At 46.9% G+C, this 23,311-nt stretch overlaps 2 protein-coding genes across 9 annotated transcripts; both read left to right on the top strand.

The window, feature by feature from the left end:
- The first annotated feature begins 475 nt into the window (after positions 1–475).
- LOC135675745 (chaperone protein dnaJ GFA2, mitochondrial-like) lies at positions 476–7,461 on the top strand. 8 transcript variants are annotated; one of them, XM_065186234.1, is made up of 15 exons: positions 481–720; positions 811–888; positions 1,029–1,097; positions 1,200–1,291; positions 3,266–3,358; positions 4,084–4,124; positions 4,214–4,264; positions 4,353–4,440; positions 4,553–4,617; positions 4,692–4,766; positions 5,589–5,661; positions 5,952–6,016; positions 6,089–6,160; positions 6,811–6,867; positions 7,324–7,461. In XM_065186234.1, the coding sequence occupies exons 7-15, from the start codon at positions 4,226–4,228 to the stop codon at positions 7,414–7,416; spliced, it is 627 nt and encodes a 208-aa protein (XP_065042306.1). In that variant the 5' UTR covers positions 481–720; positions 811–888; positions 1,029–1,097; positions 1,200–1,291; positions 3,266–3,358; positions 4,084–4,124; positions 4,214–4,225; the 3' UTR covers positions 7,417–7,461. The 8 variants fall into 8 exon arrangements, with proteins under 8 accessions (XP_065042321.1, XP_065042306.1, XP_065042315.1 ...); XM_065186243.1 differs by having other exon boundaries at positions 3,984–4,124; XM_065186215.1 differs by lacking the exon at positions 4,084–4,124.
- A 350-nt stretch (positions 7,462–7,811) lies between these two features.
- LOC135675737 (uncharacterized) lies at positions 7,812–23,308 on the top strand. The gene is made up of 4 exons (XM_065186197.1): positions 7,812–7,949; positions 9,477–9,660; positions 9,741–9,842; positions 22,355–23,308. Exons 2-4 carry the CDS (start codon positions 9,477–9,479, stop codon positions 23,104–23,106), a joined length of 1,038 nt encoding a protein of 345 aa, XP_065042269.1. The 5' UTR covers positions 7,812–7,949; the 3' UTR covers positions 23,107–23,308.
- The last annotated feature ends 3 nt before the right edge of the window (positions 23,309–23,311 follow it).

Genomic DNA, 23,311 nt, shown 5'->3' with positions numbered 1-23,311 from the left:
ACTTTATATGAGATATGTCATGAATGAATGTGCAATCTAGTTTAGGACCCAATTTAGCAATCCAATCCGATCCAATTAGAAGTCTGAAGACATTAGGCTGTTTTAATGGGCCGGCCCATTAAGGTCCACGAGAGAGACGAAGCAAGACTCCAAGTTCCCAAGGTCACATCGTCCGACGATCCACGTGCACCACGAGAGGATGATTGGTGGATCCCACCGGACCCCACTTTCTCTGTCCAATTAAGTTAGTTGATTACCGACGCAGGGTGCTTATCGAACGGTCATGGCAGATCGCAGAGAAATCAAATCGAAGACTCCGAGTTCCTACGATCACGTCGTCCCCCAATTCACGTGAACTCCAAATCTCACCCGGGCAGGAAGCCGGGGCCCACCCACCCGAGCTACGAAATCCCGAAGCAGGTTTCCTTCGAACGCGTGGCTTGGACATTGCCCACCCTAATCCCGAAGCTACTTAATCCCGAGTTCCTAAGTTAATATCTTTGGCTCGGCGTCACCGCGAGCGCCATCTTTGCGCTCGCTTCACCCTCGCTTCCGACGGGCTTGGACTGGGTCTCGGTCTCCGACACTGAACGCCCGTCACCCGAGTCATTAGACGCCGGAGCACAGACGAAGTCCGCGAAGATGAGGCCCAGCGGCGCCAGGATCGCCTTCTGGTTCGCCCGGAGTGCCCTCAGATCGAATCGCATCGAGAGTTCCCCGGTCGGTTCCGTGAGATCCTTACTTCCCCCGTGTTTCGTCGTTCTACATGTTTCGATACAGAAGGTGTAAGCTTTTTGATCTTCTTTGCAGCTGGGGACTCCACTCGCGTACTGGCTTCGGGAATTTGCAGTTTCTCTCGGAGTAGTGTTGATGGAATGTTCGAAGTTGGTGAGTCGGGCTCTTGTCGTGATTCTTGTTTTTTGTTGGAGTTGGGGATGGCCAATATCTTATTTTCTTATCAATTATATTGTTCTTTTGTTTTGTTTTCTTTTTCTTGGGTGAATTATAAACAAGTCGAAGTTTTACAGTGAGATTGAGAGGTGGGACATTGAATGGTGATTTTCACAAGCAATTTTGTCCTAGAAGATCATTTCATGGTAAAGTATAATGATCCCTTTCTTTTGGATGAACTAGGAATAGAATCTTTTTTCTCATTGTTTTTCTTTTTTGTTTATATTCTTTCATTTTCTGATGCTTAGGAACACGATTATTGCCTTTGAGGGATTATTATGATGTGCTCGGTGTAAGCAAGGATGCGAGTGCTTCAGATATCAAGAAAGCTCACTACGGGGTAGGTTCTTTGCTACAGAGCATACTGATAATGATTGTGGATTCTACCGGTGTACGAGCCTATGGACTGTAGTTATTAGCTTGGACAATATTAAGTTTGCAATTTGATTTGGCTTTTGTTTACAAACGAGCAGTTTTCAGTTTTGTTTATCTGTTGAATAGCATTACATCACATCTCTTGCTGTCTTCATTATGTTAAAGATCATTACGATGCGCTTAAAATTAAAACATTATGCGCTTCTATAATGAATTAGTTGAGCATGACCAGACTATCCGATTCATGGCTGCACTAGGAGCCTATGGTAAAGAGTGGCATGCTAAATTAGTCATTGGGGTCACATGTTGACTTTTGAACTTACTGAAATTTCATGAACATTTTCGAGGATGGTAGTTCATTTAGCCTATCTATATGCACTCTGCTTGTTTACTAGAATTCACTGCTACAAGTTATACAAGATTATGATGTCCTTTATGATTTATCATTATCTTAAAATAAGAGTGATACTTCATTATTTAATAGGTACATGCCTGTGCTTTTCTTTCCAAGTTACAGGTTTAAAAAACTAATCTAAAATATAGGCAAGTGTTTTCTGTTTGCAGCATTTTCATATGTTTGTCTGGTGCACTGGAAAAAGCTCGAGTTTACCAAAACTCAAATAATTACTATGTCTATTATCAGGGAGCTTAAATAGATTATTATGTTGTCCTGCTTTATTGTGTCATCAGTTATATTTGCTAGGGATGTCCTTGATTTGATGTATCATGCTTATCAACAAATGATATGCGATTAGATCCTCAAAACAAAATTTAATGATGCACATTGGCCAGGTTGCAGATATGAAGGTTTTTTATAGGTTTCTGTTCTTGAAAGTAACAAACTAAGTTAAAATTTGAATTCGTTGCAGCATTTCTTGATCGATGATGATCAACATGTTTTTCTGTCTTATTTGAGAGTACTTGCAGGAAGAATAATGCACAAGTATGTGCAAGTTAATATTTGTTCTTTTCCTGCTTTGTCCTACATCATGGGGCATGTCCTTTCCCTAAATACTATAATATCAGGCATATATTTTGTATGCTGCTTGCAAAGAAACTCCATACCAATGCAAACAAGGATGACACTGATGCAGAAAGGAAGCTCCAGGAAGTTCAGCGGGCATATGAGGTTAACCCTGGATATGTTCTGAGCACACATGATAAAAAAGTTGCCGGAGTTTGATAGGAAAATTAGATGTTCTATTTGTCGTAAGTATGAAAAAAAAAGATGCATTTGTCCTTTTCAGGTCCTGAAAGATGAGGATAAACAAAGACTATAGGACCAGGTGTCCCCCCTTCTCTTCAAGAAAAAGGAAGAAAAAGTTGTATGGCATGTTTGTTATATTATTTACTTGATGAATGTTTTAGTGCAGCTGATTTTGTTGGTTGGTTTACTAAATGTGCATAATATTCTCGTACAGATAGTGCACAAAGTAAACAAATAAATACAAGAAAAAGAAGTTACACTGAACAAGATGAGATAGAAGAGATCATGAAAGTAGGAGAATGAAGAAAGCAAGAGAGATAGAGAGTCTAAGAAGAAGACAAAACAGTATATGCATATCCACTGCTGCAAAGGATATTATCTTTAAGTCACAAATAAAATTTTCATCAAAAAATAATTTATACTGTCTCCATCTTCTTTAAGATTTGGACAGAAGAGCTGTGTTAATTAGGTTAGAGATGGATTCTGCTGGCATCTTTCCGGCCAATGAATAAAAAGTGAAACTAAATGGAACATTATAGGTGTTTTCCCAGTGAAAGCAAAAAAATGAGTTATATTTCAACATCAGCTAGTTCAATCACTGTTGCTTTTTATTCTGCATTCTGAAAAGAAAAACATTTATGCTTTTTACGGAGCTAGTGCAATTTGCTGAGTCCATTCAATAGCTGTGCACCCTTCTTTCTGGTCCAATATTTATAATGTGGTGCCCATCAGGTCGGTCCCAATGTTGAATAAGCTGCTTCAGGTGGTGACCCTGGTGGGCCATTTGATGCTGGAAATGCTGAAGACGAATTCAGCATGAATGATGTATGTAGACTTCCCTCAGTGATATTTCTATCTGCAGTTAAAGCCCTGTTTAGCTTATCATAATACATTTATTTAATCTTAATGTCATGAGATAAATTTCCTTGTCTTTTTGACATAGCTATAATACAGTAATACACCATTTAAATATGTCTCATCTGCAATTGTTAGACATATAATAACCCTATTTGTTTGAATATTGTGTCCCTTCACCACTCTAGAGGTCTTTTTTGAGTCACCCAACTTTTCCATCATGTGATTAACTTTTGTTGTGTAACAAGATTATGTTTTTTTCTTACTTCAGATGCTTTTGATAGTGATTTCAGTGTAGTTTTATTTTTGAATGGTGCTATGTAGTCTACCTTTCACTGCATATTTATGAATCTCTTCAATTTCATCTGTCGGTGCATAATCCATGTAATCATGTTAGTCTGTCACATACCAAATTCTTTATCATGCTTGACACTGCATTACTTAATTAAGCACATTGTCTCTCCTTATTTGATAGATGCCATTCTACATTGCTACTATCATACGTGCCTGTAGATGTGTAAGCTATGTATATAAACTTAATAGCTGATAAAGCTTGGTATGCCTGAAAGCTGAACCTATTTTCCTTGGTTGTTAGTGGCTTTTGAAAATCTTGAACTTCAGCAACGCGATGGTGATTAGGGTAACCTGTTTGTGTGGGCTAAAGTGTTGTCTGAGTTGTAAATTTGCATTTGCAGATTAATGTGCTACTCTTGGAAGCACATTTCGAGTTGTCAAAGTCAGTGAACTAATTCCTAGTTTTTTATACGTGATATTTAACCAATATTAGTAATATGTTCTGATTGTTTCTTCCGTTCATGTAACCAGTTCTTTAGCAACATGTTCAGATATGATGACTATGGAGGACAAGATGTCAAGGTTCTCTCTTTCTCCAGTTAATTCTTGATATATTTAATGCCACTAATAAATAACGTGGTTCTGTATATCTCTCTGACAATTTTGGTAGGTTTCTCTTGAAATATCATTCATGGAAGCAGTTCAAGGATGCACAAAAACAATTACATTTCAAGCTCCTGTAAACTGTAGAGCTTGTGGTATGACACTGTCCTTTCAAGAAAGCCTACCATTTTCAGTGGTTCAAATATGAAATTTGATTTAACCAACATATAGTGATGCTATTGACATACTACCATCACTTTTCTGTAGGTGGAAGTGGTGTCCCTCCTGGAACTAGACCTGAAACTTGTTGGCGCTGCAGAGGCTCGGGAATGGTTAGGTTATGAATAATTCTGTTCTGTTGATCTTTCTTATGACAGTTAATTGTCATGCTCTCATATGACTGCAGATTTTCATGCAAACTGGTCCCTTCAGGTTGCAGACCACACGTTCACGCTGTGGAGGTTTTGGGCAAACTGTAAAGGTAGAACATATTACATACACAAATTTGTTTTGAGATATAAAATATTGGCTTATCTTTACTCAGAAATGAACAACTTCTCTTCTGCATGCTTCTTTGAAGTGTTGGAATTACAATGAGAACTTGTACTTATTTCTACTTGAGGAATGGTGAAGTGTTCTTTGGTAGAAACTGCCAGTGAGAAATATATCAAGAAAGCCAGGTAAAGAAAAATCTTGCATGGTTTGTCTAAACCAGAAGATGAAACTTTAAACCAATGTTTTCATTAAGTGTTGTGAGAAATGCTTCACAGAATTGTTTGAAGGTTATTAGGAGATAATCCTTCAAAGTAGATGGCGTGAGAGGTAAACCATTACGCAAGAGAAGGAACACGGGAAGATGAAAAGGAACTAGTCAATACATTTTAGGAGTTAATCAACTTGTTTATTGAGTGGATCATCATAAGTACTATTGTATTTATAAGTGTCTGATCTTTTTGCTGCAGATATATATGAAAATGCATATTCATATAAAATGTATGCATGGATACATATATGTTGTTTGCATGATATTTAGTTTTGAAGCCTGGATGTTTCACTAGGTAGTTGGCTGCCAACTTGATGTTGAACACCCAAAGGGTTAAAGTGGCAGCTCAAAGTAATGAAAGGGGTCCAGTCATAAGAACTTTCTTGTGGTTGAGAAAACATTGCTTATTTTCAGATTTTTTATACAATGCATATGTATTTTGTAGGAACCTTATTTTCATGTTGTAGGCACATTATGCAATTTATAATTGTCCTAAGAAAACTAATATGCTTTCTGATCACATTTCTTCTAATGTTTTAGAGCCTCTGCAAGTCATGCAAAGGACAAAAAGTTGTGAGAGGAACCAAGTCAGTCAAGCTGGATGTGATGGCTGGTATGTCTGAAAGATTTCTTAATTCCTCTTTTTTTTTCATCTGAAAAGGAGCAATGTGAATGAGTTGTTTGTCGTCCCTGAGGAGACCCACTAATAGTCAAAATACTGATTGATTCAATGTGCTAACATTTAACCACTTACCAAGCACAACTTACTAAAACAGAGAAGACTTAAAAAGTGCAATGCTGTGTATGCTTATTCATACCCTACTATGATCCTCAAACAATGTGATACATTGTTTATTTGGTTGCATATAAATGCTGGGGTGGATGACAATGAAACTATAAAAGTTTATAGAAGTGGTGGTGCTGATCCTGATACCAGGCAACCTGGTGATCTTTTTGTTACTATCAAGGTAACTTTTTTATAATGCTCGTCTTCATTAAACTAGAGATGAACATGCTAACTCTCTCAAATCCTATTTTAGGTTCGGGAGGATCCTGTTTTTCGTAGGGACAAAGCTAATATTCATGTTGATGCCGTCCTCAGTGTAACCCAGGTATATACTGCTTTGATGTGCAACTTTATGTTTATGCATACTTTAGGTATTTGAATGGATTTTGAGTGGGTCCATTCCATTCCATTAGGTTATAGGAAGGATCCATTTATATTTTGACACTGGAACCATTTTTCTGCTTTTGATCTTTTGTGCATTGGTTGGTAAGAAACTAATTGGTGGCCTTCTGCATAAAGTCGACATTGGAAACCATGTTTATGTTAATGTCTGATGTTTATGTTTGATCATAACTGTGTTTTTTTAATATATATCATCATTGTTTATCATTTATCATTTATCATCAACTATTATAATGCATACTGTGTGTGGCTAGTTTGAATTGGTTGTGCTCCAATTCAATGTTCTGTGTTTGACAAATTGATATTATTCAAGATAAAAAAAACAGCACTGCTTGGTTCATTCTTGAAGGAGAAACAGGAGAAAGTACAGCAAACCCTAAAAATAGGGCAAATGCTAAATTACACAAATAGTTAAAACAAATCCTTTTTTATTTTCATTACAATGATGTGCAGCTGTAACAAGCATCTCTTGACTAACTTCATTCTTTAAATTAATTGCACAAAACCAATATTTTGAGGAACCTATTATTTGCTCGAGAAGGGCATCAAACTAACAAGATGTTGAATTTTCAGGCAATATTAGGAGGAACTATTCAAGTACCAACTCTCACAGGAGATGTGGTTCTTAAGGTTTGTCAGATGCATCTTTCAGCCTTTTGACCATTAATGAGATCTCAAGTCGCATCATCTAAATGACATTAAGCATATGATGTGATGAGTGCTGAATATTTTTGTTTACAGGTTAAGCCTGGAACTACATGTTTTAGTTCTTATGACCTTCTTGAGTTTCTTATTTGATATTTTATAGATGTATAATTTTGCTAACAATTACCAGAATTATTAAATGTAGAGATGATCCCTTTATGAGATCAGTTCTTTTTTGTAAATACCTTAGATTAATTATTATGATGATTGATGAAGTTGAACTCAACATTTGGGTATCTTTTATTTCATGTTGTAAAGAATCATGGATAATTATGCTCCTTTATTCTATGAGATTGGTGGCAATGCGTGTTATTTTAAGTGGAATATCTGCTTTAAGATCAGTGCAATGAAGTTCGATTCTCGAGGAATTTTCTGCTACAGAGAATCAAGCGGTGGGGGGAGAAGCGCGAGGTGCCATTTCACGGATCTTACAGTGGGGATCAGGAGCATCGTAACTGCCGATGTCTGCTTTAAGATGCGAGCCTCTTGAGAAATCCTACGGCGTCCCGGAAGAGTTGCCCCAAAAACACTTGACGCCGGGTTGTGGAGCTCACAACTGAGGTCAGCATGACATACCCGTGGGCTTCGTGGGTGAAAGGCCTGCGTGAGAGCCACCGCTGAAGGCACGCAGGGACGGAGACGGCTCGCTAGGGCACAGGGGCGACACACGGGACCGGCCGCGCTCGAGTCGACGAAACAAGGAACAGCACCGGCTCGCCCTCCTTCCTCTCCCCCCACCCCTCCCCGCGCGAGCGAGCCAACAAGTGCGCGCCATTTGCCGCACGCGAATCATCTCGTCCAAAAGCCCCCCCCCAAGCAGAGACAACAAAGCGTGATTCGGTTGCACCGGAGCACCACTAAAGGCGCAACAGAAGTAACCATCGACTCCAGAGTGTGGTCCGGTCCGCGAGCGTAGGAAATAGTGGAGCAGTAAGAGAAAGAGAAATATAAAGAGGAGGAGAAGAGAGAGGGATCCGTTTCTCGCTCACCGATCTTGCTCGAATGAGGTATTTGGAGTCCAAATTTCCCTTTTGCTTCTGACGTTCGTTTGTGGTTACAATATAATTGCGTTCTTTTCTTTTTATTCCGTTTGCCGTGGGAAACTCGATTCTTTGGGCGCGGATTGGCTCGCCGATCGATTTCTTTCGTTTGTAGATGATTTCCGCCTACTTCACTCCTCAGAGCATCTTGATTATTCTTGGAATCATCGACTTACCTCCTGTGGGTAAAATAGCTGAGGAGGTGGATCAGCAAGTCTCAGTAAAAGTGGAACTTTTGATCCGATTGATGTTAACGATTTATATATTAGAGGTGGCTTAGCGTTTTTTGTAAGTAGAAATCTCTCTAAAAGAAATAGAAATTTTTTTTCTTGCAATGGAACTTGTTTTTGTGGATTGGAGTTCCATGGGTATGCACATAACTGACAAGTCCTGATTGTTGCACCATTTTCTTGGTCTTACCTACCAAAGAGGTAGCTACATTGTTTTGTAACGGAGATCTACTCAGCCTGTACCTTTGTTCTCGCGGATGCTTATACCCCGGATTACGAGACTTGCGAATTGGAAACATTGTATTATGCAAGAATAGTTGCATTTTATTATTAGGTTATGGGTTTCAAAACCCCATTTGAAGAACTTCTTTATGAGAGTTTGGGAACTAGAAAGAAATATAAATAGCACCTGTTGGAATTGAGACCAACAAATTGCTTGGGTTTAGTGGGGATTATTATACTTATAGGTAGAACGTGTGTCTTAATACCAATGTACGATAATAAAGCTTGAGGCCAGTGATTTAGCATATTAATCTTGTACCAGGTATATGATGGTGACAGTAATGAACATACTCAATTTGGAAAGAAAACAATGGCAATGAAGTTAATCATGATTGTAAAAGGGAAAAAGTAAGGGAGCAAATAACTAATGTTTTATATCACACTGTTGCTGTGGTAACGTCTGATACTGAGTCTGATTTTGGACATGTACTTTACAAGATATTGTTTGATTTGACATGAAATGAGAGTTAAAACAGGAAGAGAAAAGAGAAATGTGAGAAAGCGGAAAAATATATGATAAGTACTAGCGCAGTTAGTTATTCTGCTTGCTTTTGTTTCTATGTTGCCAAAATCAAACTAAGAATCTGTCTTTGTGCTACCTGATCATTGTACCTAAGCTTGGTTACTGACTTATATAATAATGATCTTGTATGCCTGACCATTATTCACCAGTGATACATCTGTCTGTTGTACGTCCTTTCTTGTCTATTGATAGTTACTGACCTTTTGTTGCAACATCATGAAAGAGAAAGGTTATTTGTTTCATGTATGTTTTTTTGCTTTGGTTATATTATTTTTTTTGCAGACTCTAGCCCTTTGGAATGACTCTCCCTTTGCCTTAAGTTGTATCTTTCATAGGGAATAGCATCTGCCTCTCCATTATCTTCTGAACTAGTTGCTTATCCTAAAATACTGGACTTTGGTGCGTGTATAGTGTTAACTTATAAATCATTTTTCCTCCAACACTTTGTTTCCTTGCTAGATGAAATCAAAAACTAATGGGACTGGAACCTCTCAAGCAGCTCAAAAGACGAATGTTCTTCAAGGTGAGGGCCCAAATTGGGTATTTGTTGTAGGTGGTGCCTTGTTGAGCACACTTTCAATTAAGCTTGGATGCCAACTGAAACGGGCCTTTGATAACAAACGACATGATGAGGCAAACAAAGGTCAAATTTTCTAATTCTTACTTGATCCTATATTCATTCATGATCCTACTCACTGTTAACAATCTAAGTTATTCACTCAGAAAATAGAAAATCTACTGCTGACAGAAGATCAAGAGCTTGCAATTTGCATAATCTCTATCACTTTGCTCAAGATGAGGATAATCATTATCACTTTCTTTCGGGTATGTTGCTTGATCTAAATTTAATTCTATATAGAAGAGCAAAGAGAAAACATTGTTTTAAGTAAACAATATAATTTGATGCACATCTCTTAGATTATCAGTTTGATAATATATACACTAACGTTTATTATGATATATGATATTCACTTAGCTTGCTACCCTAATTTTCATTATTGTACATTTGTATATATGCTGACACATTAATGTTAGGGCATCCCTGTTATCATATTTGTAGTTCTAGTGATTTGACATGGGTGGCTGTAAGTAGTCGCACAATTACCTTAGTGAATCTCTCCATTTCATCTTATGCGATGTGTTATGGTAAGTAACTTTTTTAGCCGTGACCTTGGGGTCGACGCGGTTGGTTCAGGGGTCCGAATGGCTGGGATCAGGCGTAGCTCCTCTCGAGATCTTGTGGCGGCCGATTGCGGGGGATTTGGCTGGAAAGGTCCGCGACGCCGGGTAGGGTCAGCTTCGGTCGAGTACCTGCACACAGGTCGGGTCGGCGATTCGGCCCGACCCCTCCGACGATCAAGTCAGTGATTGGGAGAGGAGTTTTTGGATGAAGTCCCCCCTTTGTTGGGAGCCCGGGGGTGTTTATAGGTGAGTTTGATGTTACCTGATGTGTCATTCTGCCGGAGCAGGGCCGTACCTCTGATGGCGTCTGTCGTCGTCGTGGGCGTTGCGTGGAGGGCTGAGCTGCCACAGGGTATGGCGAGCCTCGGTCGACGCCTTCTCCTGCCTCGGCCGGTCGTGGGGGGTCAGACGATGAGGTCGTCTGGGTACGGTGAGTGAGGGTGCACATTATGTTGGTGTTAATGCTCGCCCCCTGGGGCAATGTGCCGTCCAGGGGTGGCTGACGTCGTGGTGTGTTACGTCAAACCCGGTGTGTTACGTCAAATCTGTTTTTACCCCTATCATATTCCCCCCCCCCCGAAAGGAGCTATGCGTCGGTTTTTGCATGCAGGGGGTCCGATGCATGGCTTCTGACTCTTGGTGGGCTGGCCACGCGGATCCGAGGGGCGTGACGCAGGTGGGCCAGCCGAGCAGAGTTGGACTCGGGGGTTATGGAGCCGATGAGGGCCGAGGAGCACAGCGCAGGCGGGCTGGCCGCGCAGGTGTGGTCTCGGGTGGCGTGCAGCCGAGGGCCGAGGAACACAACGCAGGCGGGCTACCGCGCAGGTGTGGTCTCGGATGGCGTGCAGCCGAGGGCCGAGGAGCACAACGCAGGCGGGCTGGCCGCGCAGGTGTGGTCTTGGGTGGCGTAAAGCCGAGGGCCGAGGAGCACAGCGCAGGCGGGCTGGCCGTGCAGGTGTGGTCTCGGGTGGCGTGCAGCCGAGGGCCGAGGAGCACAACGTAGGCGGGCTGGCCGCGCAGGTGTGGTCTCGGGTGGCGTAAAGCTGAGGGCCGAGGAGCACAACGCAGGCGGGCTGACCCGGGGAGCTGCTTGTGCCAATTTTCCCCCCTTGTCCGTTCAACGGTTGTGGGGGCTGGAAGCCTCCTTTCTGAGGGGGAGCTGGTTGCTTTTGCCGCACGTTTTCGGGCGTCGAGATCGAGGCGTCAGTCCGCTGTCGCTTCAGAGGAATTGCTACGTCAGGCTTTTATGAAGGCGGGGCGCCTTTTGTCATTTTCGATGCAGCGTGATGGTTACGCACGTGTGCGGGTGGGCTGGCGCCCACCCTCGGGAGGCGAAGAGGCGCTGGTTCTGGCGGAATATCTTCTTTAAATAACGAACGCCCCGTTTCACTTCTATCTTTCGCCGCTGAGTTTCCTTTTCCGAGTCTTGCCATCTCCTCCCCAGTCTTCTCCTTCGCCTCTCGCGTCGTCTTCTTCCTCCCCGTAGCGTCTTCCCGTCAAGGTCAGTCAAGATGTCGTCCCCTTCTTCTTCCTCTTCTCCCCCTTCCTGCGTAGCTGGAGGGGAATGCCCTCCGCCATCCCCCGTGGAATCCTCTGACGGGGAAGCGGCGCGGGCCTTGGAGGCCCTGATGTGGCCGCACGACAATGACTCCACCGTGAGTGGGTCATTGTTGGGGGGGCTCCGGGAGCGTTACAGCATCCCGGAGGACTATATCCTTAGTGCCCCTGAACCGGGACAGCGGGCCTACGACCCGGTCCCGAAGGGTTTCGCGCTGACCCTAGACGCCCTGGAGGCGGGTCTGCGCTTTCCCCTTCACCCCCTTATCGTAGCCTGTATCTCTTTCTGGCGAATTTCGCCGTCCCAGGTGGCGCCAAATTCCTGGCGTTACCTAGTGGTATTCCTGGGAGAATGCTACCATGCCAACATCGCCCCTACCCTCAACCTATTCCTCTCTTGCTATCGCCTTTCTAAAGGTTCGGGGGGCTACTTTCTATCTGCCCGGACGGGCTTTTGAGTCGAGGGGGCTCCTTCCAGTAATAAAGGGTGGAAGGGGAGGTTCTTCTATATTAGTTGTGCGAAGGACTGGGGTTTTGGGGTTCGGTGGTCCGCGAGGGCGGTCGACAATACTGTCCCAAGTTTGAGCGAATCAGAGCGCCACGACCTGGGGAGGTTGCGGGAGATTCTTCCCGGCTCCCGGGCTCTTCGGAGCATGACCGAGCAGTGGTTGGTAGAAGCGGGTCTCAGCCCGATGCCACTGGGTACGTTAGTAATGTTTGGTTCGGGTGTCCGTGTGGTTCATCCTTGGTACTAACACCTTTCTTATCTTTCGTGGAAATGGTGAAGCTCAGGTCACTCCTTGGAGGGAATGCGTCGCAAGCTCCCCTTCCTGCGCCGCCAGTCGACTCACGGCCCGGTACGAAGGACGCCCCACTAGAGATCGAGGCCGGGCGCCCTCGGAAGAAAGCAAAGCTGGGACCTTCGAAGGGGGCTGAGGTGGGCCCTCGTCGGGGCGAGGCCGGGCCTAGTCGGCGGGCGGCTGGGAAAGGTCCGCGCCCTCCCTCCGTTCGTGACCTGTGCCGCCTGTCGACCGGGGACGAGGAGCCATTCCTGACGCGGCTGGTGGGCGAGATCTCACTCGGGGAGCCCAGCGACCCCTTGGTAGCCCGCTGGGGGGGCCTGTCCCGGGGGGACAGAGTGTGGGCCGGAGGGGACGCCTCCGCAGCATTCCTCCGAGGCGCACTGCATCCCGACATGGCTCGGGATTTGTACACTTTGCCCTCGGAGGCTTTGCTCAGCAAGTCGGCCAAATCCTTGACCTGGGTAAGTACTCCTCTTCTCTTTTCGTTCGGGGCTGTTTGTCTTACGCTGACTCGTCTTCCCTTCTACAAGGCCTTCACTATGCGACGGCCCTGATGGACAGGGTGCGCGATGCTGGCCGAGTCATCGGGGGCCTCATTAGTCGTAACGCCGAGCTCCGCCGCCAGGTCGAGGAGGTCCGAGCCGGGGTCGGTCCAGAGGCTGTGGCGGCCGCCGAGAAGCGTGCAGCAGAGTCTGAGGCGGAGGCGGCTCGCCTTAGGTCGGAACTCGAGACTTCCAAGAAGTCGAACGAGGAGCTCCATAAGACAGTAAGGGTGGAGCGGACTGAGCTCCGCCTGCTGAGGACGGAGGCGGGCACCCTCAGCAAGAAGCTGGAGGAAGCGAAGGCCGAGGTGAGAGCGGCCTTGGAAGCGTTGGCAAAGGAGGTCCGTCTCCGACCCGACAAGGAGAAGGAGCTCCTCGAGGCATACAAAAAGTCTGAGGGGTTCGAACTCGGCCTAACGCGGACGGGGCGGGTGTCCTTTGAATATGGATACCGGATCGCCACGTCCCGCTTCCGCGTTCGGCACCCCGGTCTCGAGGTGGAAGAGGATCCTTTTACTTCCCACCCAGAGGACCTGGAAGTTGACATGTCCGAGGACGTCCCTTTTGACGACCGCCTGGACGCCTCATTGTAATAAGGACGGGTCCTGTATTTTTTGTTTTCTAGGGTGTTAGTCAATTTTGTAAGTCGGAGTCGAGTCCTGTAAGTCGGTTTTGCCTTGAATAAAAGAAAACGGTTACTTCTCTTGTGTATTTGCTCGTCTTTTTCTTTCCCTAGGCGAAAAGTTTCTTCCTTCTCGAAAAACTCTTTAAGGCTCTGGTCGTTCCATTTCGGCGAAAAACAAGGAAGAACTTTTCTTGCCCGACTTCTTCCTCAAAGCCCTGAGGGAACCTCTTCCCCTAGATGAAGAAACTCCTCGTTCAAACGAAAAATTTCTTAAGGTTCTGTACGTTCCATGTTCTCGGCAAAGGAGAACCGTTTACTGTCGCGAGCCGGTACGTACCCGGTCGGACTATCTCGACAACCCGATAAGGCCCCTCCCATTTGGGGGCCAGCTTCCCCCTTGCCCTGGTCGGGTCGCTGACCTCGGCCCTTCGCAGGACCAGGTCGCCTAACTTAATCGGTCGGGGTCGTACCTTTCTGTTGTAGACCCTTGCGACGGCTCTCTGGTAAGAGAGGGCCTTCAGGTGTGCATCGGCGTGTCGCTCCTCGAGCACGTCGAGGCTGGCACGAAGTCCCTCGTTCGAGACTTCCTCGTCATAGCTCCTTGTCCGAAGGGTGGCAATAGCCACCTCGGGCGGCAAGACAGCTTCGGTTCCGAACGTCAGGCTATACGGGGACTCTCCCGTCGCGGTCTTGGGAGTGGTGCGCAGTGACCATAGGACGCTAGGGAGTTCGTCCGTCCAGGCCGATCGGGCTGCGGACACTCTTCTTTTGAGTCCGTCCAAGATGGACCGATTGGTGACCTTCGCCAGCCCGTTCGTCTGAGGGTGGGCCACCGAGCTGAACCTCAGCTGGATGCCATGGCTGGCACAGAACTCCTGGAACCTTCTACCGGCGAACTGAGGTCCGTTATCCGTAATAATGGCTTTGGGCAACCCGAACCGAGTTACTAGGTTTCTCCATACGAACTTCTCCATTTGATGTTCCGTGATCGTCGCCAACGGCTCGGCCTCGACCCACTTTGTGAAATAATCCACTCCCACGATGATGTACTTCCGCTGCCCCGAAGCCGGTGGGAAAGGTCCAAGCAGGTCCAAACCCCACTGCGTGAAGGGCCACGCGCTATCGATGGGGCTGAGTGGGACCGCAGGCTGTCGGGGTGCGCGAGCGTGTTCTTGGCACGAACCGCACCGCTGTACGTAAGCCTTCGCGTCCCGACACATAGTCGGCCAGTAGTAACCTTGGCGGAGTATTTTGTGTGACAGGGTTCGCCCGCCGATGTGTTCTCCGCAGACTCCCTCGTGGATCTCGGCCAAGATCGTCTGGGCTTCGTCGGGCTCCAAGCATCGTAGGAGGGGGTAGGTGAAGGACCGCCTATAAAGCCGCCCACTCTCCTCGGTGTACCATGCGTGTGTACGACGCATGCGCCGGGCCGCAACTTGGTCGTGGGGAAGGGTCCCATCTCGCTTGAAGCGTAGCAGCTCTTGTACCCATGTGATCGGCGCGCTGCTAGGGGTCGTAGCCACTACTTCGACGGCGCGGGCAGGAAGCTCCTCGACCTCCGTCCATGCTTCGGGGGTCGGCTTTGACGCCAACTTAGCTAGCGCGTCGGCTCGCTCGTTCTCCTCCCTCGGAACATTAGATAGCGTAAAATACGGAAACTTGGTAGTCAGGTCCCTTACCCGTGCCAAGTATTTCGCCATGGTCGGGTCCCGAGCTTCGTATCCACCGCTGAGCTGCTCGGCCACAAGCTGCGAGTCGGTGAGGACGTGTATAGCAGCCACTTGCATCTCGAGGGCCAACTTGAGTCCTGCTAGGAGTGCCTCGTACTCCGCTTCGTTGTTAGTGGCTTTAAACCCGAAGCGGAGGGAGCGCTCGAACGAGCGTCCATTGGGGGCGAGCAGAACCAGCCCCGCGCTGGCACCCTTTGAGCTGGCCGAGCCGTCCATGTGTAGGAGCCATGCGCCGGCACCCTTTGAGCTGGTCAAGCCGTCCATATGTAGGAGCCAAGCTGGCCGAGCCGGTCAGGTCGGCAAGGTGCGCTCCGGCCTCTTGGCTTTTCACAATCATGTCGTCCACGTAAACTTCCATGTTCCTCCCGATCTGATGGGCGAACATCTTATTCACCGTTCTCTGATATGTGGCCCCGGCGTTCTTCAACCCAAACGGCATGACCTTATAGAAGTACACCCCTTGATCGGTGAGGAAGGCCGTATGCTTTCTGTCTTCGGGTGCCATCCTGATTTGGTTGTATCCCGAATAGGCGTCCATAAAAGAGAGGCGTGCGTGTCCGGCTGTTGCGTCGACCAGCTGGTCGATCTTCGGGAGGGGGTAGCAGTCTTTCGGGCATGCATTGTTAAGACTGGTGTAATCAACGCACATCCTCCAGCTTCCATTGTGTTTTTTCACGAGGACTACATTGGATAGCCATTGAGGATATCTGGCTTCTTCTATGAAGCCTGCCGCTAAAAGTCGGCCCACCTCTTCTCGTATGGCGCATTGCCGGTCAGGGGCTTGTCGCCTAGGCTTTTGCTTCACCGGACGAGCGTCAGGTGGGATGTTGAGGTGGTGTTGTGCGACCCCTGGATCGACGCCCGTTATGTCAGATGGAGACCAGGCGAAGATGTCGGCGTTCTCCCGTAGGAGACCGACGAGTTGCTCCCGTTCCCGCTCGGGCAGTTCCGAACCGACCTTGACCATTTGGTCTGGCCGAGCTTCTTGCAGTGGTATGTCAATGGTGGATCCCCTCGGCTCGGGGTGAGGGGCCGGTTTTTTTATTTCCCGCGGGTCTTCCAATGGTGGCTCGATCTTGGCCCTCTTGTGCAACGAAACGGCGGTCAGGTAGCACCGCCTGGACTCTCGGGGGCTTCCCGTAACTTCCCCGACCCCAGCGTGAGTCGGGAACTTGATGGTTTGGTAGTAGGTCGAGACGACGGCTCTGACCTTGTTGAGGGTCGGTCGGTCGAGTATGGCGTTGTAAGCAGTGGGAAGGTCGACCACCAGAAAAGTGGTCATTACCGTCTTCGACCTTGGCGGGGCCCCTAAGGTTAAGAGCAGGGTGATAGCTCCCAGTGGTGATATTGAGTCTCCCGTGAATCCGGTGAGCGCTGAGCACATCGGCTTCATATTCTCTCTAGCCAGGCTGAGCTTCTGGAAGGCGTCGAAGTAAAGTATGTCGGCCGAGCTCCCAGTGTCGACCATAATCCTTCTCACCTGCGCGTTGGCTACCCTGGCCGATATCACGAGAGCGTCGTCGTGCTCGAGTTGCTCGGATACTCCGGTCGGGAATGTAATCTCGGGCTCGGGCCCGTGTCCGGGGGCTTCGTCCGAGGCGGCTCGAGCGTACGCCTTTCTTCCCGACATGGAGCCCCCCCCGGATGCGGGACCGCCAGCTATCACGTCGATGTGTCGCTCGATGGGGCCTTCCGGGCGTGGTGATAGCTGTCCGTCCGGCCGGAGGTACTGGCCGAGATGCCCTTTGTGAATGAGCTCCTCAATTTGCCTTTTCAATTCACGGCACTGTTCAGTGTCGTGTCCATGCTGCCGATGGAAGCGACAATATTTTGAACGGTCCGCGAGCTCTCGTGGGTTCCTCATCGGGTGAGGATCCTTGAGTAGCCCCTTCCCTTTCTCATGGAGAAATATTTCTGTTCGGGACGAATTCAAGGCGGGGAGGGGAGGCCTTGGGTCGGATCTGTCCAGCTTACGCCGGGACGCGACGGGTTGCTGCTGTCGGGGCGGCTCCGACTTGACCTTTTTGTGCTCCTCCCGCTTCCCAGCCATCCATGTCTCCGCGGCGATGAACTGGCTAGCGCGCTGAAGCATCTCGGGGACCGCGGCGGGGGGCCGCTCCACGAGAGACCAAAAGAACCTAGAAGGCCGCAGGCCTGTCATGAACGCCTGCATCAACAGAGAGGGGTGAGCGTCCGATAGTCCCCGAATTTGGGTCGTAAAACGGTTCACAAAATGGGAGAGGGGCTCGTCCTCCCTCTGGTTGAGTCCGAGGAGCAACACCATGGACGGCTTTGGCCGAGCGTAAGCCAGGAAGTTAAGCTCGAAGTCTTTGGCAAGTTGATCGAAGGAGGCGACGGTCCCGGCCTTCAGGCCGCTGTACCACGCGCGGGCTGGCCCTCGTAGGGTTGTTGGGAATGCCCTGCACATCAAGGCGTCAGAAGTCCCGTATAGCGCCATCTGGGCGCGAAAAGCGGCCACGTGGTCTGCTGGGTCAGCGGTGCCGTCATACGCATCTAGCGAGGGAAGGCGGAAATGTGGCGGGATCGCTTGATCTTGTATCTCGGGGGTGAACGAGGATCCTTGCTGTCCGTCTGCCCCGAGCTCTCCTTTTGACTTACGAACCTCTTGTTGTACTTCGTCGAGTCGCTGACTGACGAGGCGCAACTGAGCTCGCAAGGCATTTGTCGAGTCGGCGGATGGAGCCTCAGGCTCGAGGCGGCTCACAGTGTCTTCTGCCTCTCGGCTTCCGGGTCGGGCTACCGGGTTTCGAGGCGAGGTGGGGAGCTCGGGAAGTGGTGCGTGAGTCCGGACGAGGGTCTCCTGTTGCTGCGAAGGCCGGGTCGCATGCGGAGGGGTCCGCTGGGAGACGATTGGGATGATAGTCTGCACCATGCTCGTCAGAGCTCGGACTTGATGAGCAAGGTCGTGAAAGGCCTCGGGTGACACCGGCGATGGGCCGGCGGGTGCGCCGTCGGGAGGTGACAAGCCTGGGTCATTGAACAATTGCCAGTAACGTTCAGAGGCCGCCGCGGGGCGTTCGTCACGGGATTCATCATGCGGGGGGGGGGGTATTCCCGCGGAGTGGGGAGCCCAACGGCTGAGGGTTCGCCAAAGTGGATTCGTTGATCGCTTGACATTCGGACGGGCCCTTCCTCTAGCGCCAATCTGTTATGGTAAGTAACTTTTTTAGCCGTGACCTTGGGGTCGACGCGGCTGGTTCAGGGGTCCGAATGGCTGGGATCAGGCGTAGCTCCTCTCGAGATCTTGTGGCGGCCGATTGCGGGGGATTTGGCTGGAAAGGTCCGCGACGTCGGGTAGGGTCAGCTTCGGTCGAGTACCTGCACACAGGTCGGGTCGGCGGTTCGGCCCGACCCCTCCGACGATCAAGTCAGTGATTGGGAGAGGAGTTTTTGGATGAAGTCCCCCCTTTGTTGGGAGCCCGGGGGTGTTTATAGGTGAGTTTGATGTTACCTGATGTGCCATTCTGCCGGAACAGGGCCGTACCTCTGATGGCGTCTGTCGTCTGTCGTCGTCGTGGGCATTGCGTGGAGGGCCGAGCTGCCGCAGGGTATGGCGAGCCTCGGTCGACGCCTTCTCCTGCCTCGGCCGGTCGTAGGGGGTCAGACGATGAGGTCGTCTGGGTACGGTGAGTGAGGGTGCACATTATGTTGGTGTTAATGCTCGCCCCCTGGGGCAGTGTGCCGTCCAGGGGTGGCTGACGTCGTGGTGTGTTACGTCAAACCCGGTGTGTTACGTCAAATCTGTTTTTACCCCTATCACGATGGGCATAGACCTATTGACAAAATTAAGTGCATCTTTTTTCTGTGATTGATTGCTATTCTCGTTTTACCAAAATAGTCCTATCTTGGTGTTTTACTATTACAAGGTTGAAATTGATGGATTGATTTTTTTAAAGTTTTAATGTAGCCATACCATTGGATATCTGGCATGAAATGCCTTTGTCGCATAGTTTCGTGGCCAGTTGTTTCTTTCTAGGTAAAAATCATTAAATTTGGACAAAAGTCTGATTAAATGGACTTGAGTGCATTGTATTCTATCATTTTGCATCTGCAAATACTGATGACAAAATAAGATACACTTTCTTATTTAAAACTGTCATTTTGTGGCCATAGTGTAATTTTGATGACATAAGAAACAATATCTGATTTAGGGCAAACAATACAAGAGAAAAAGAGAGACACAATATTTTTTGCCACAAAGAGAAACGCACTGAAGAGACAGGTTTAGATGAAAACAAGGTATTATAAGTCAGAAGAGACGATAACCCTTGCTATACAAAGCTCGTTCATTTTTGGTTTTTCTTAATGGCGCCAAGAAAATCTGTTTATAGACCCATTAGGTAATGGCTTGTCTTTAGCATGGAGTGTAACTATCAGTCTACCAATCCCCTGGTCAATCCTACCCAAAATGAACAACAGAGAGAGTTTTGAACGAGTGCTTAATCTGAGTGATGACCTAGGGTTTTGAAGGAGTGCTTAATCTAAGTTAAGAACCTGGTCTCTCCACACCTTTGGCAACTAGTCAGCCATCGTCAACATCAAATTCTAAAACTTTTTGTAGTTGTCAATTCAGATAAATCCTAGGCTGATTTCTGTATCGAGATGACTCCTGAGCATGAGGATTGCTGAAGTTCCTTGTCTGGATCATCATCCATAGGAGTATGGTGGAATTCGGTTATGCAATTTATGTATCCATCTTTCCTTGATGAGCTATTAATCATCATGGAACCTTATCTACTGTTGTATCAAGTTTCGGCATCATTTAAAAGCTAATGTGAACCTTATGGACAATGTCTTGTCATTTCAATTGATTTAGGACAAGCATATATCTTCTTGGGAAACAAGGTGAAGAAAATAAGAGAGGATGAAGTATATTAGGCACAGTGGTTTAAATAAGCGCCCGTGCGCTCACCTAGATGCTTGGGTGAGGCGAGCGAGGTCCAAGCGTCTCAAGCCTCGACCAGGTGACGTGCTTTAGTGAAGCGCCACCTGGGCGCTCGCTTGAACCCAGGTGTCAGATGCCTCAGGCGAGCACCTGATTGAAACGAAGCAATCGAACCAAACTATTAAGTTTGGTTTGGCTGAACAATAGCTTATGTGGTTTGATTGAACCAATTAAGCTATATAATGTTACTAAATCTATGCACGTAAACCCCGCCCCCCTCCCCCCCCCCGCGCGACCCCAAACCATAAACCCTATTTTGTGCGTAGTCGCTGCCTTCATTGTCACTTCCTCTGTCGCTGCCTCTGTCGTTGACGCACAAGATCGATGCTTCCTCTGTCGCCGACGGATGGTTCCAAAGGTCTAGCTTTCATGTGCAATTCCCTCCACTGTTGCTGCTTTCATGTGCAACTCCTTCCATCGTCGAGGGAGAGGATCGTAGCTTCCTCTGCCACTGACAGATATATCTGAAGCTTCCTCCGCCCACGATGCCATCGTCCACAGCTTCCGTCGTCGTTGCTATCACCGTCTGAAGCTTCTCCATCACTGCTGCTGTCATTCGCAGCTTCCTCCGTCGTCGCTATCATCGTTCGATACTGCCTTTGTCGTTGCTATTGTCGTCCGCAGCTTCCTCCATCGCTATCGTTGTCGTCCGAAAGTTCTTCCATCATTGCCACCCTCTCCTTCCCCACTTTCCACCGTTGATGACTCTTTTCTCCCCTCTTAACTACTGTTAACAGTAGATTGTTAACTATTGTTATTATATAGTAGTCCCTATTTAGATTTTAGCACTGTTAACCTATATTTATTAATTATATTTTATATTTTTATATTTTTATATTTTAGAGCGTCTTGCTTTACTCAGGTGGGTACCTAGGCAAGCGCCTAATGCTTCGGGCATTTTCGGATCCTGGCATCTTTTGGCACCTAGCGCTTTTTAAATCACTGATTAGAGAACAAGGATTCCCTTTTCACATAACATATATTCATGCATGGAAAAAGAATTAAAAGGAAAAAAAAGGAGAAACAAATAGTAGACAAGGAAGATAATGAAAAAAACATGTACAAGACTGTTGGCAAAAAGTCTAGTATTTTCAGCTGTGCTTTAGAGATGCTCCATTTCCTAGCCGTCTAAGCTTATTGGACAGATAGAGTTGGAATTGTTTCAAGCCATTTGTGCACCATGGTTCATTACCTAACTAGATCAAACTGGTATATGAGCTGCAGCACACCTTGTATGAACTGGTACCTACTTGTTAGGAAAGATCAATTTGGATATCCAGTAACAGACCACCCAAAAAGATATGGGTTGAAACATTCAGTGTTGCTGGATTGTTTTTCGGTGAATTTTTTTACTAATTGGTCTAGCCATTCTATATATATATATATATATATATATATATAGGCAGCATTTTCCTAACATTGCCCTTGCACTATGAATTTGGTAATATTTTAATGCATCTTTCATTGTTAACTAATCCAAAGAAATATTCTTTTAAAGAATTTGTATTTGTTCATGTTGTAGGATGTCCATTAAGAAGCCTTTAAGGCTCACTACATTGAAGTTGAATGCATTTATTTCATGCACCAAATTTTTAGCAAATAACCTATTATTTATTTGGTGCACATAATTCTTAGCAAAAACTCAGTAATTTCTAAAGGCAGCTCTTTTTTTCTAATGTCGTTTCTCCTGATATTTTGTTGCAATTGGTAACATTATGTTTGTAAATTGATGTAGTGTTAGTTATGACCTGCCTGAGAAACTGGATCCTTGTGGAGCTAATTCACTGGACTGTTTCAAATTTAGTTTCTGGCTTTTTAGATGCCTTTTTTTTGGGATGTTATGTTATTCCTGAAGTTGTTCTACTTTTCCGACCAAAGATAAAATCAGAGTTGGGGAATTTGTGTGTTTTAGTAGCTCATCTTATGGTGCAGAAACTTCAAGAGTTGGAGTAGATGCCAAGCGACCCAAAAGTCCAATAGTAATGGAAGCAGATCTCTCTCTTCCACTGGTGAAAATCCCAGCCACCGAAACCAACAAAGTTGTCGAGGACATAATGCGAGCATCATCGCTTGATCGCCTGGAGCTCCCCTGGAAGCCATTCCACCACTCAAACTGCTCAGACTCATGCATCTCAGAGTCTGGATCTGACGTCTACAGCAAGAGAGAACTGATACAAAAACTACGCCAACAGCTGAAGCAACGAGATGAAATGATCATGGAGATGCAGACCCAGATTACAGACGTGCAGAATTCTTTGCATATACAAAGGGCCCAAACTGCACATCTCCAGAGCCAGCTCGATTCTGCCAATAAAGACTTGTTCAATTCTGAGAGAGAGGTCCGCCGATTAAGAAAGGTTATCACCGACCATCATGTTGCGGAGGTGACCTCTCCCGACAAGCTCGTAGTGGCAGGAAACTGGCATCCAGAATCTGCAAATGGGCTGGCAAACGGCTATGCTGATAGCGTCAATGATTTGGAGTTGCATCGTGTTGGAGTGGACAAAGGAGAAATAGATGGAGAGAAAGTTGGGATGTTGAAGAGAGAGGTAAGCGAACTGAAGGAGGTAATTGAAGGAAAAGATTTCCTGCTCCAGAGCTACAAGGATCAGAAGGTTGAGTTTTGCTCCAAGATCAAGGAGTTGCAGCTAAAACTAGCTTCGCAAGTACCGAACATATTGTAATTCTTTTCTTCTTCTTTTTTTCCTTTTTTCTGCTCCACAAGCTCTTCCTTCGTCGATGTCGTCTGAAATGTAGTGTTTGTACAGGTTTTGGTATCTGGGTTTGCTTTCTTTTTATCGTTTTATTTTTCTAATTCAACCTGTTTTGCATGAGAGATCTTTATATTGTTTGGTCAAGGCAAGTCATCGATGATGTTCTTTTCCATTC

Source organism: Musa acuminata, chromosome BXJ1-1, assembly GCF_036884655.1.
Source record: "Musa acuminata AAA Group cultivar baxijiao chromosome BXJ1-1, Cavendish_Baxijiao_AAA, whole genome shotgun sequence".
Taxonomy (NCBI): Eukaryota; Viridiplantae; Streptophyta; class Magnoliopsida; order Zingiberales; family Musaceae; genus Musa; species Musa acuminata.
This window is presented reverse-complemented; position numbering and strand designations above follow the sequence as displayed.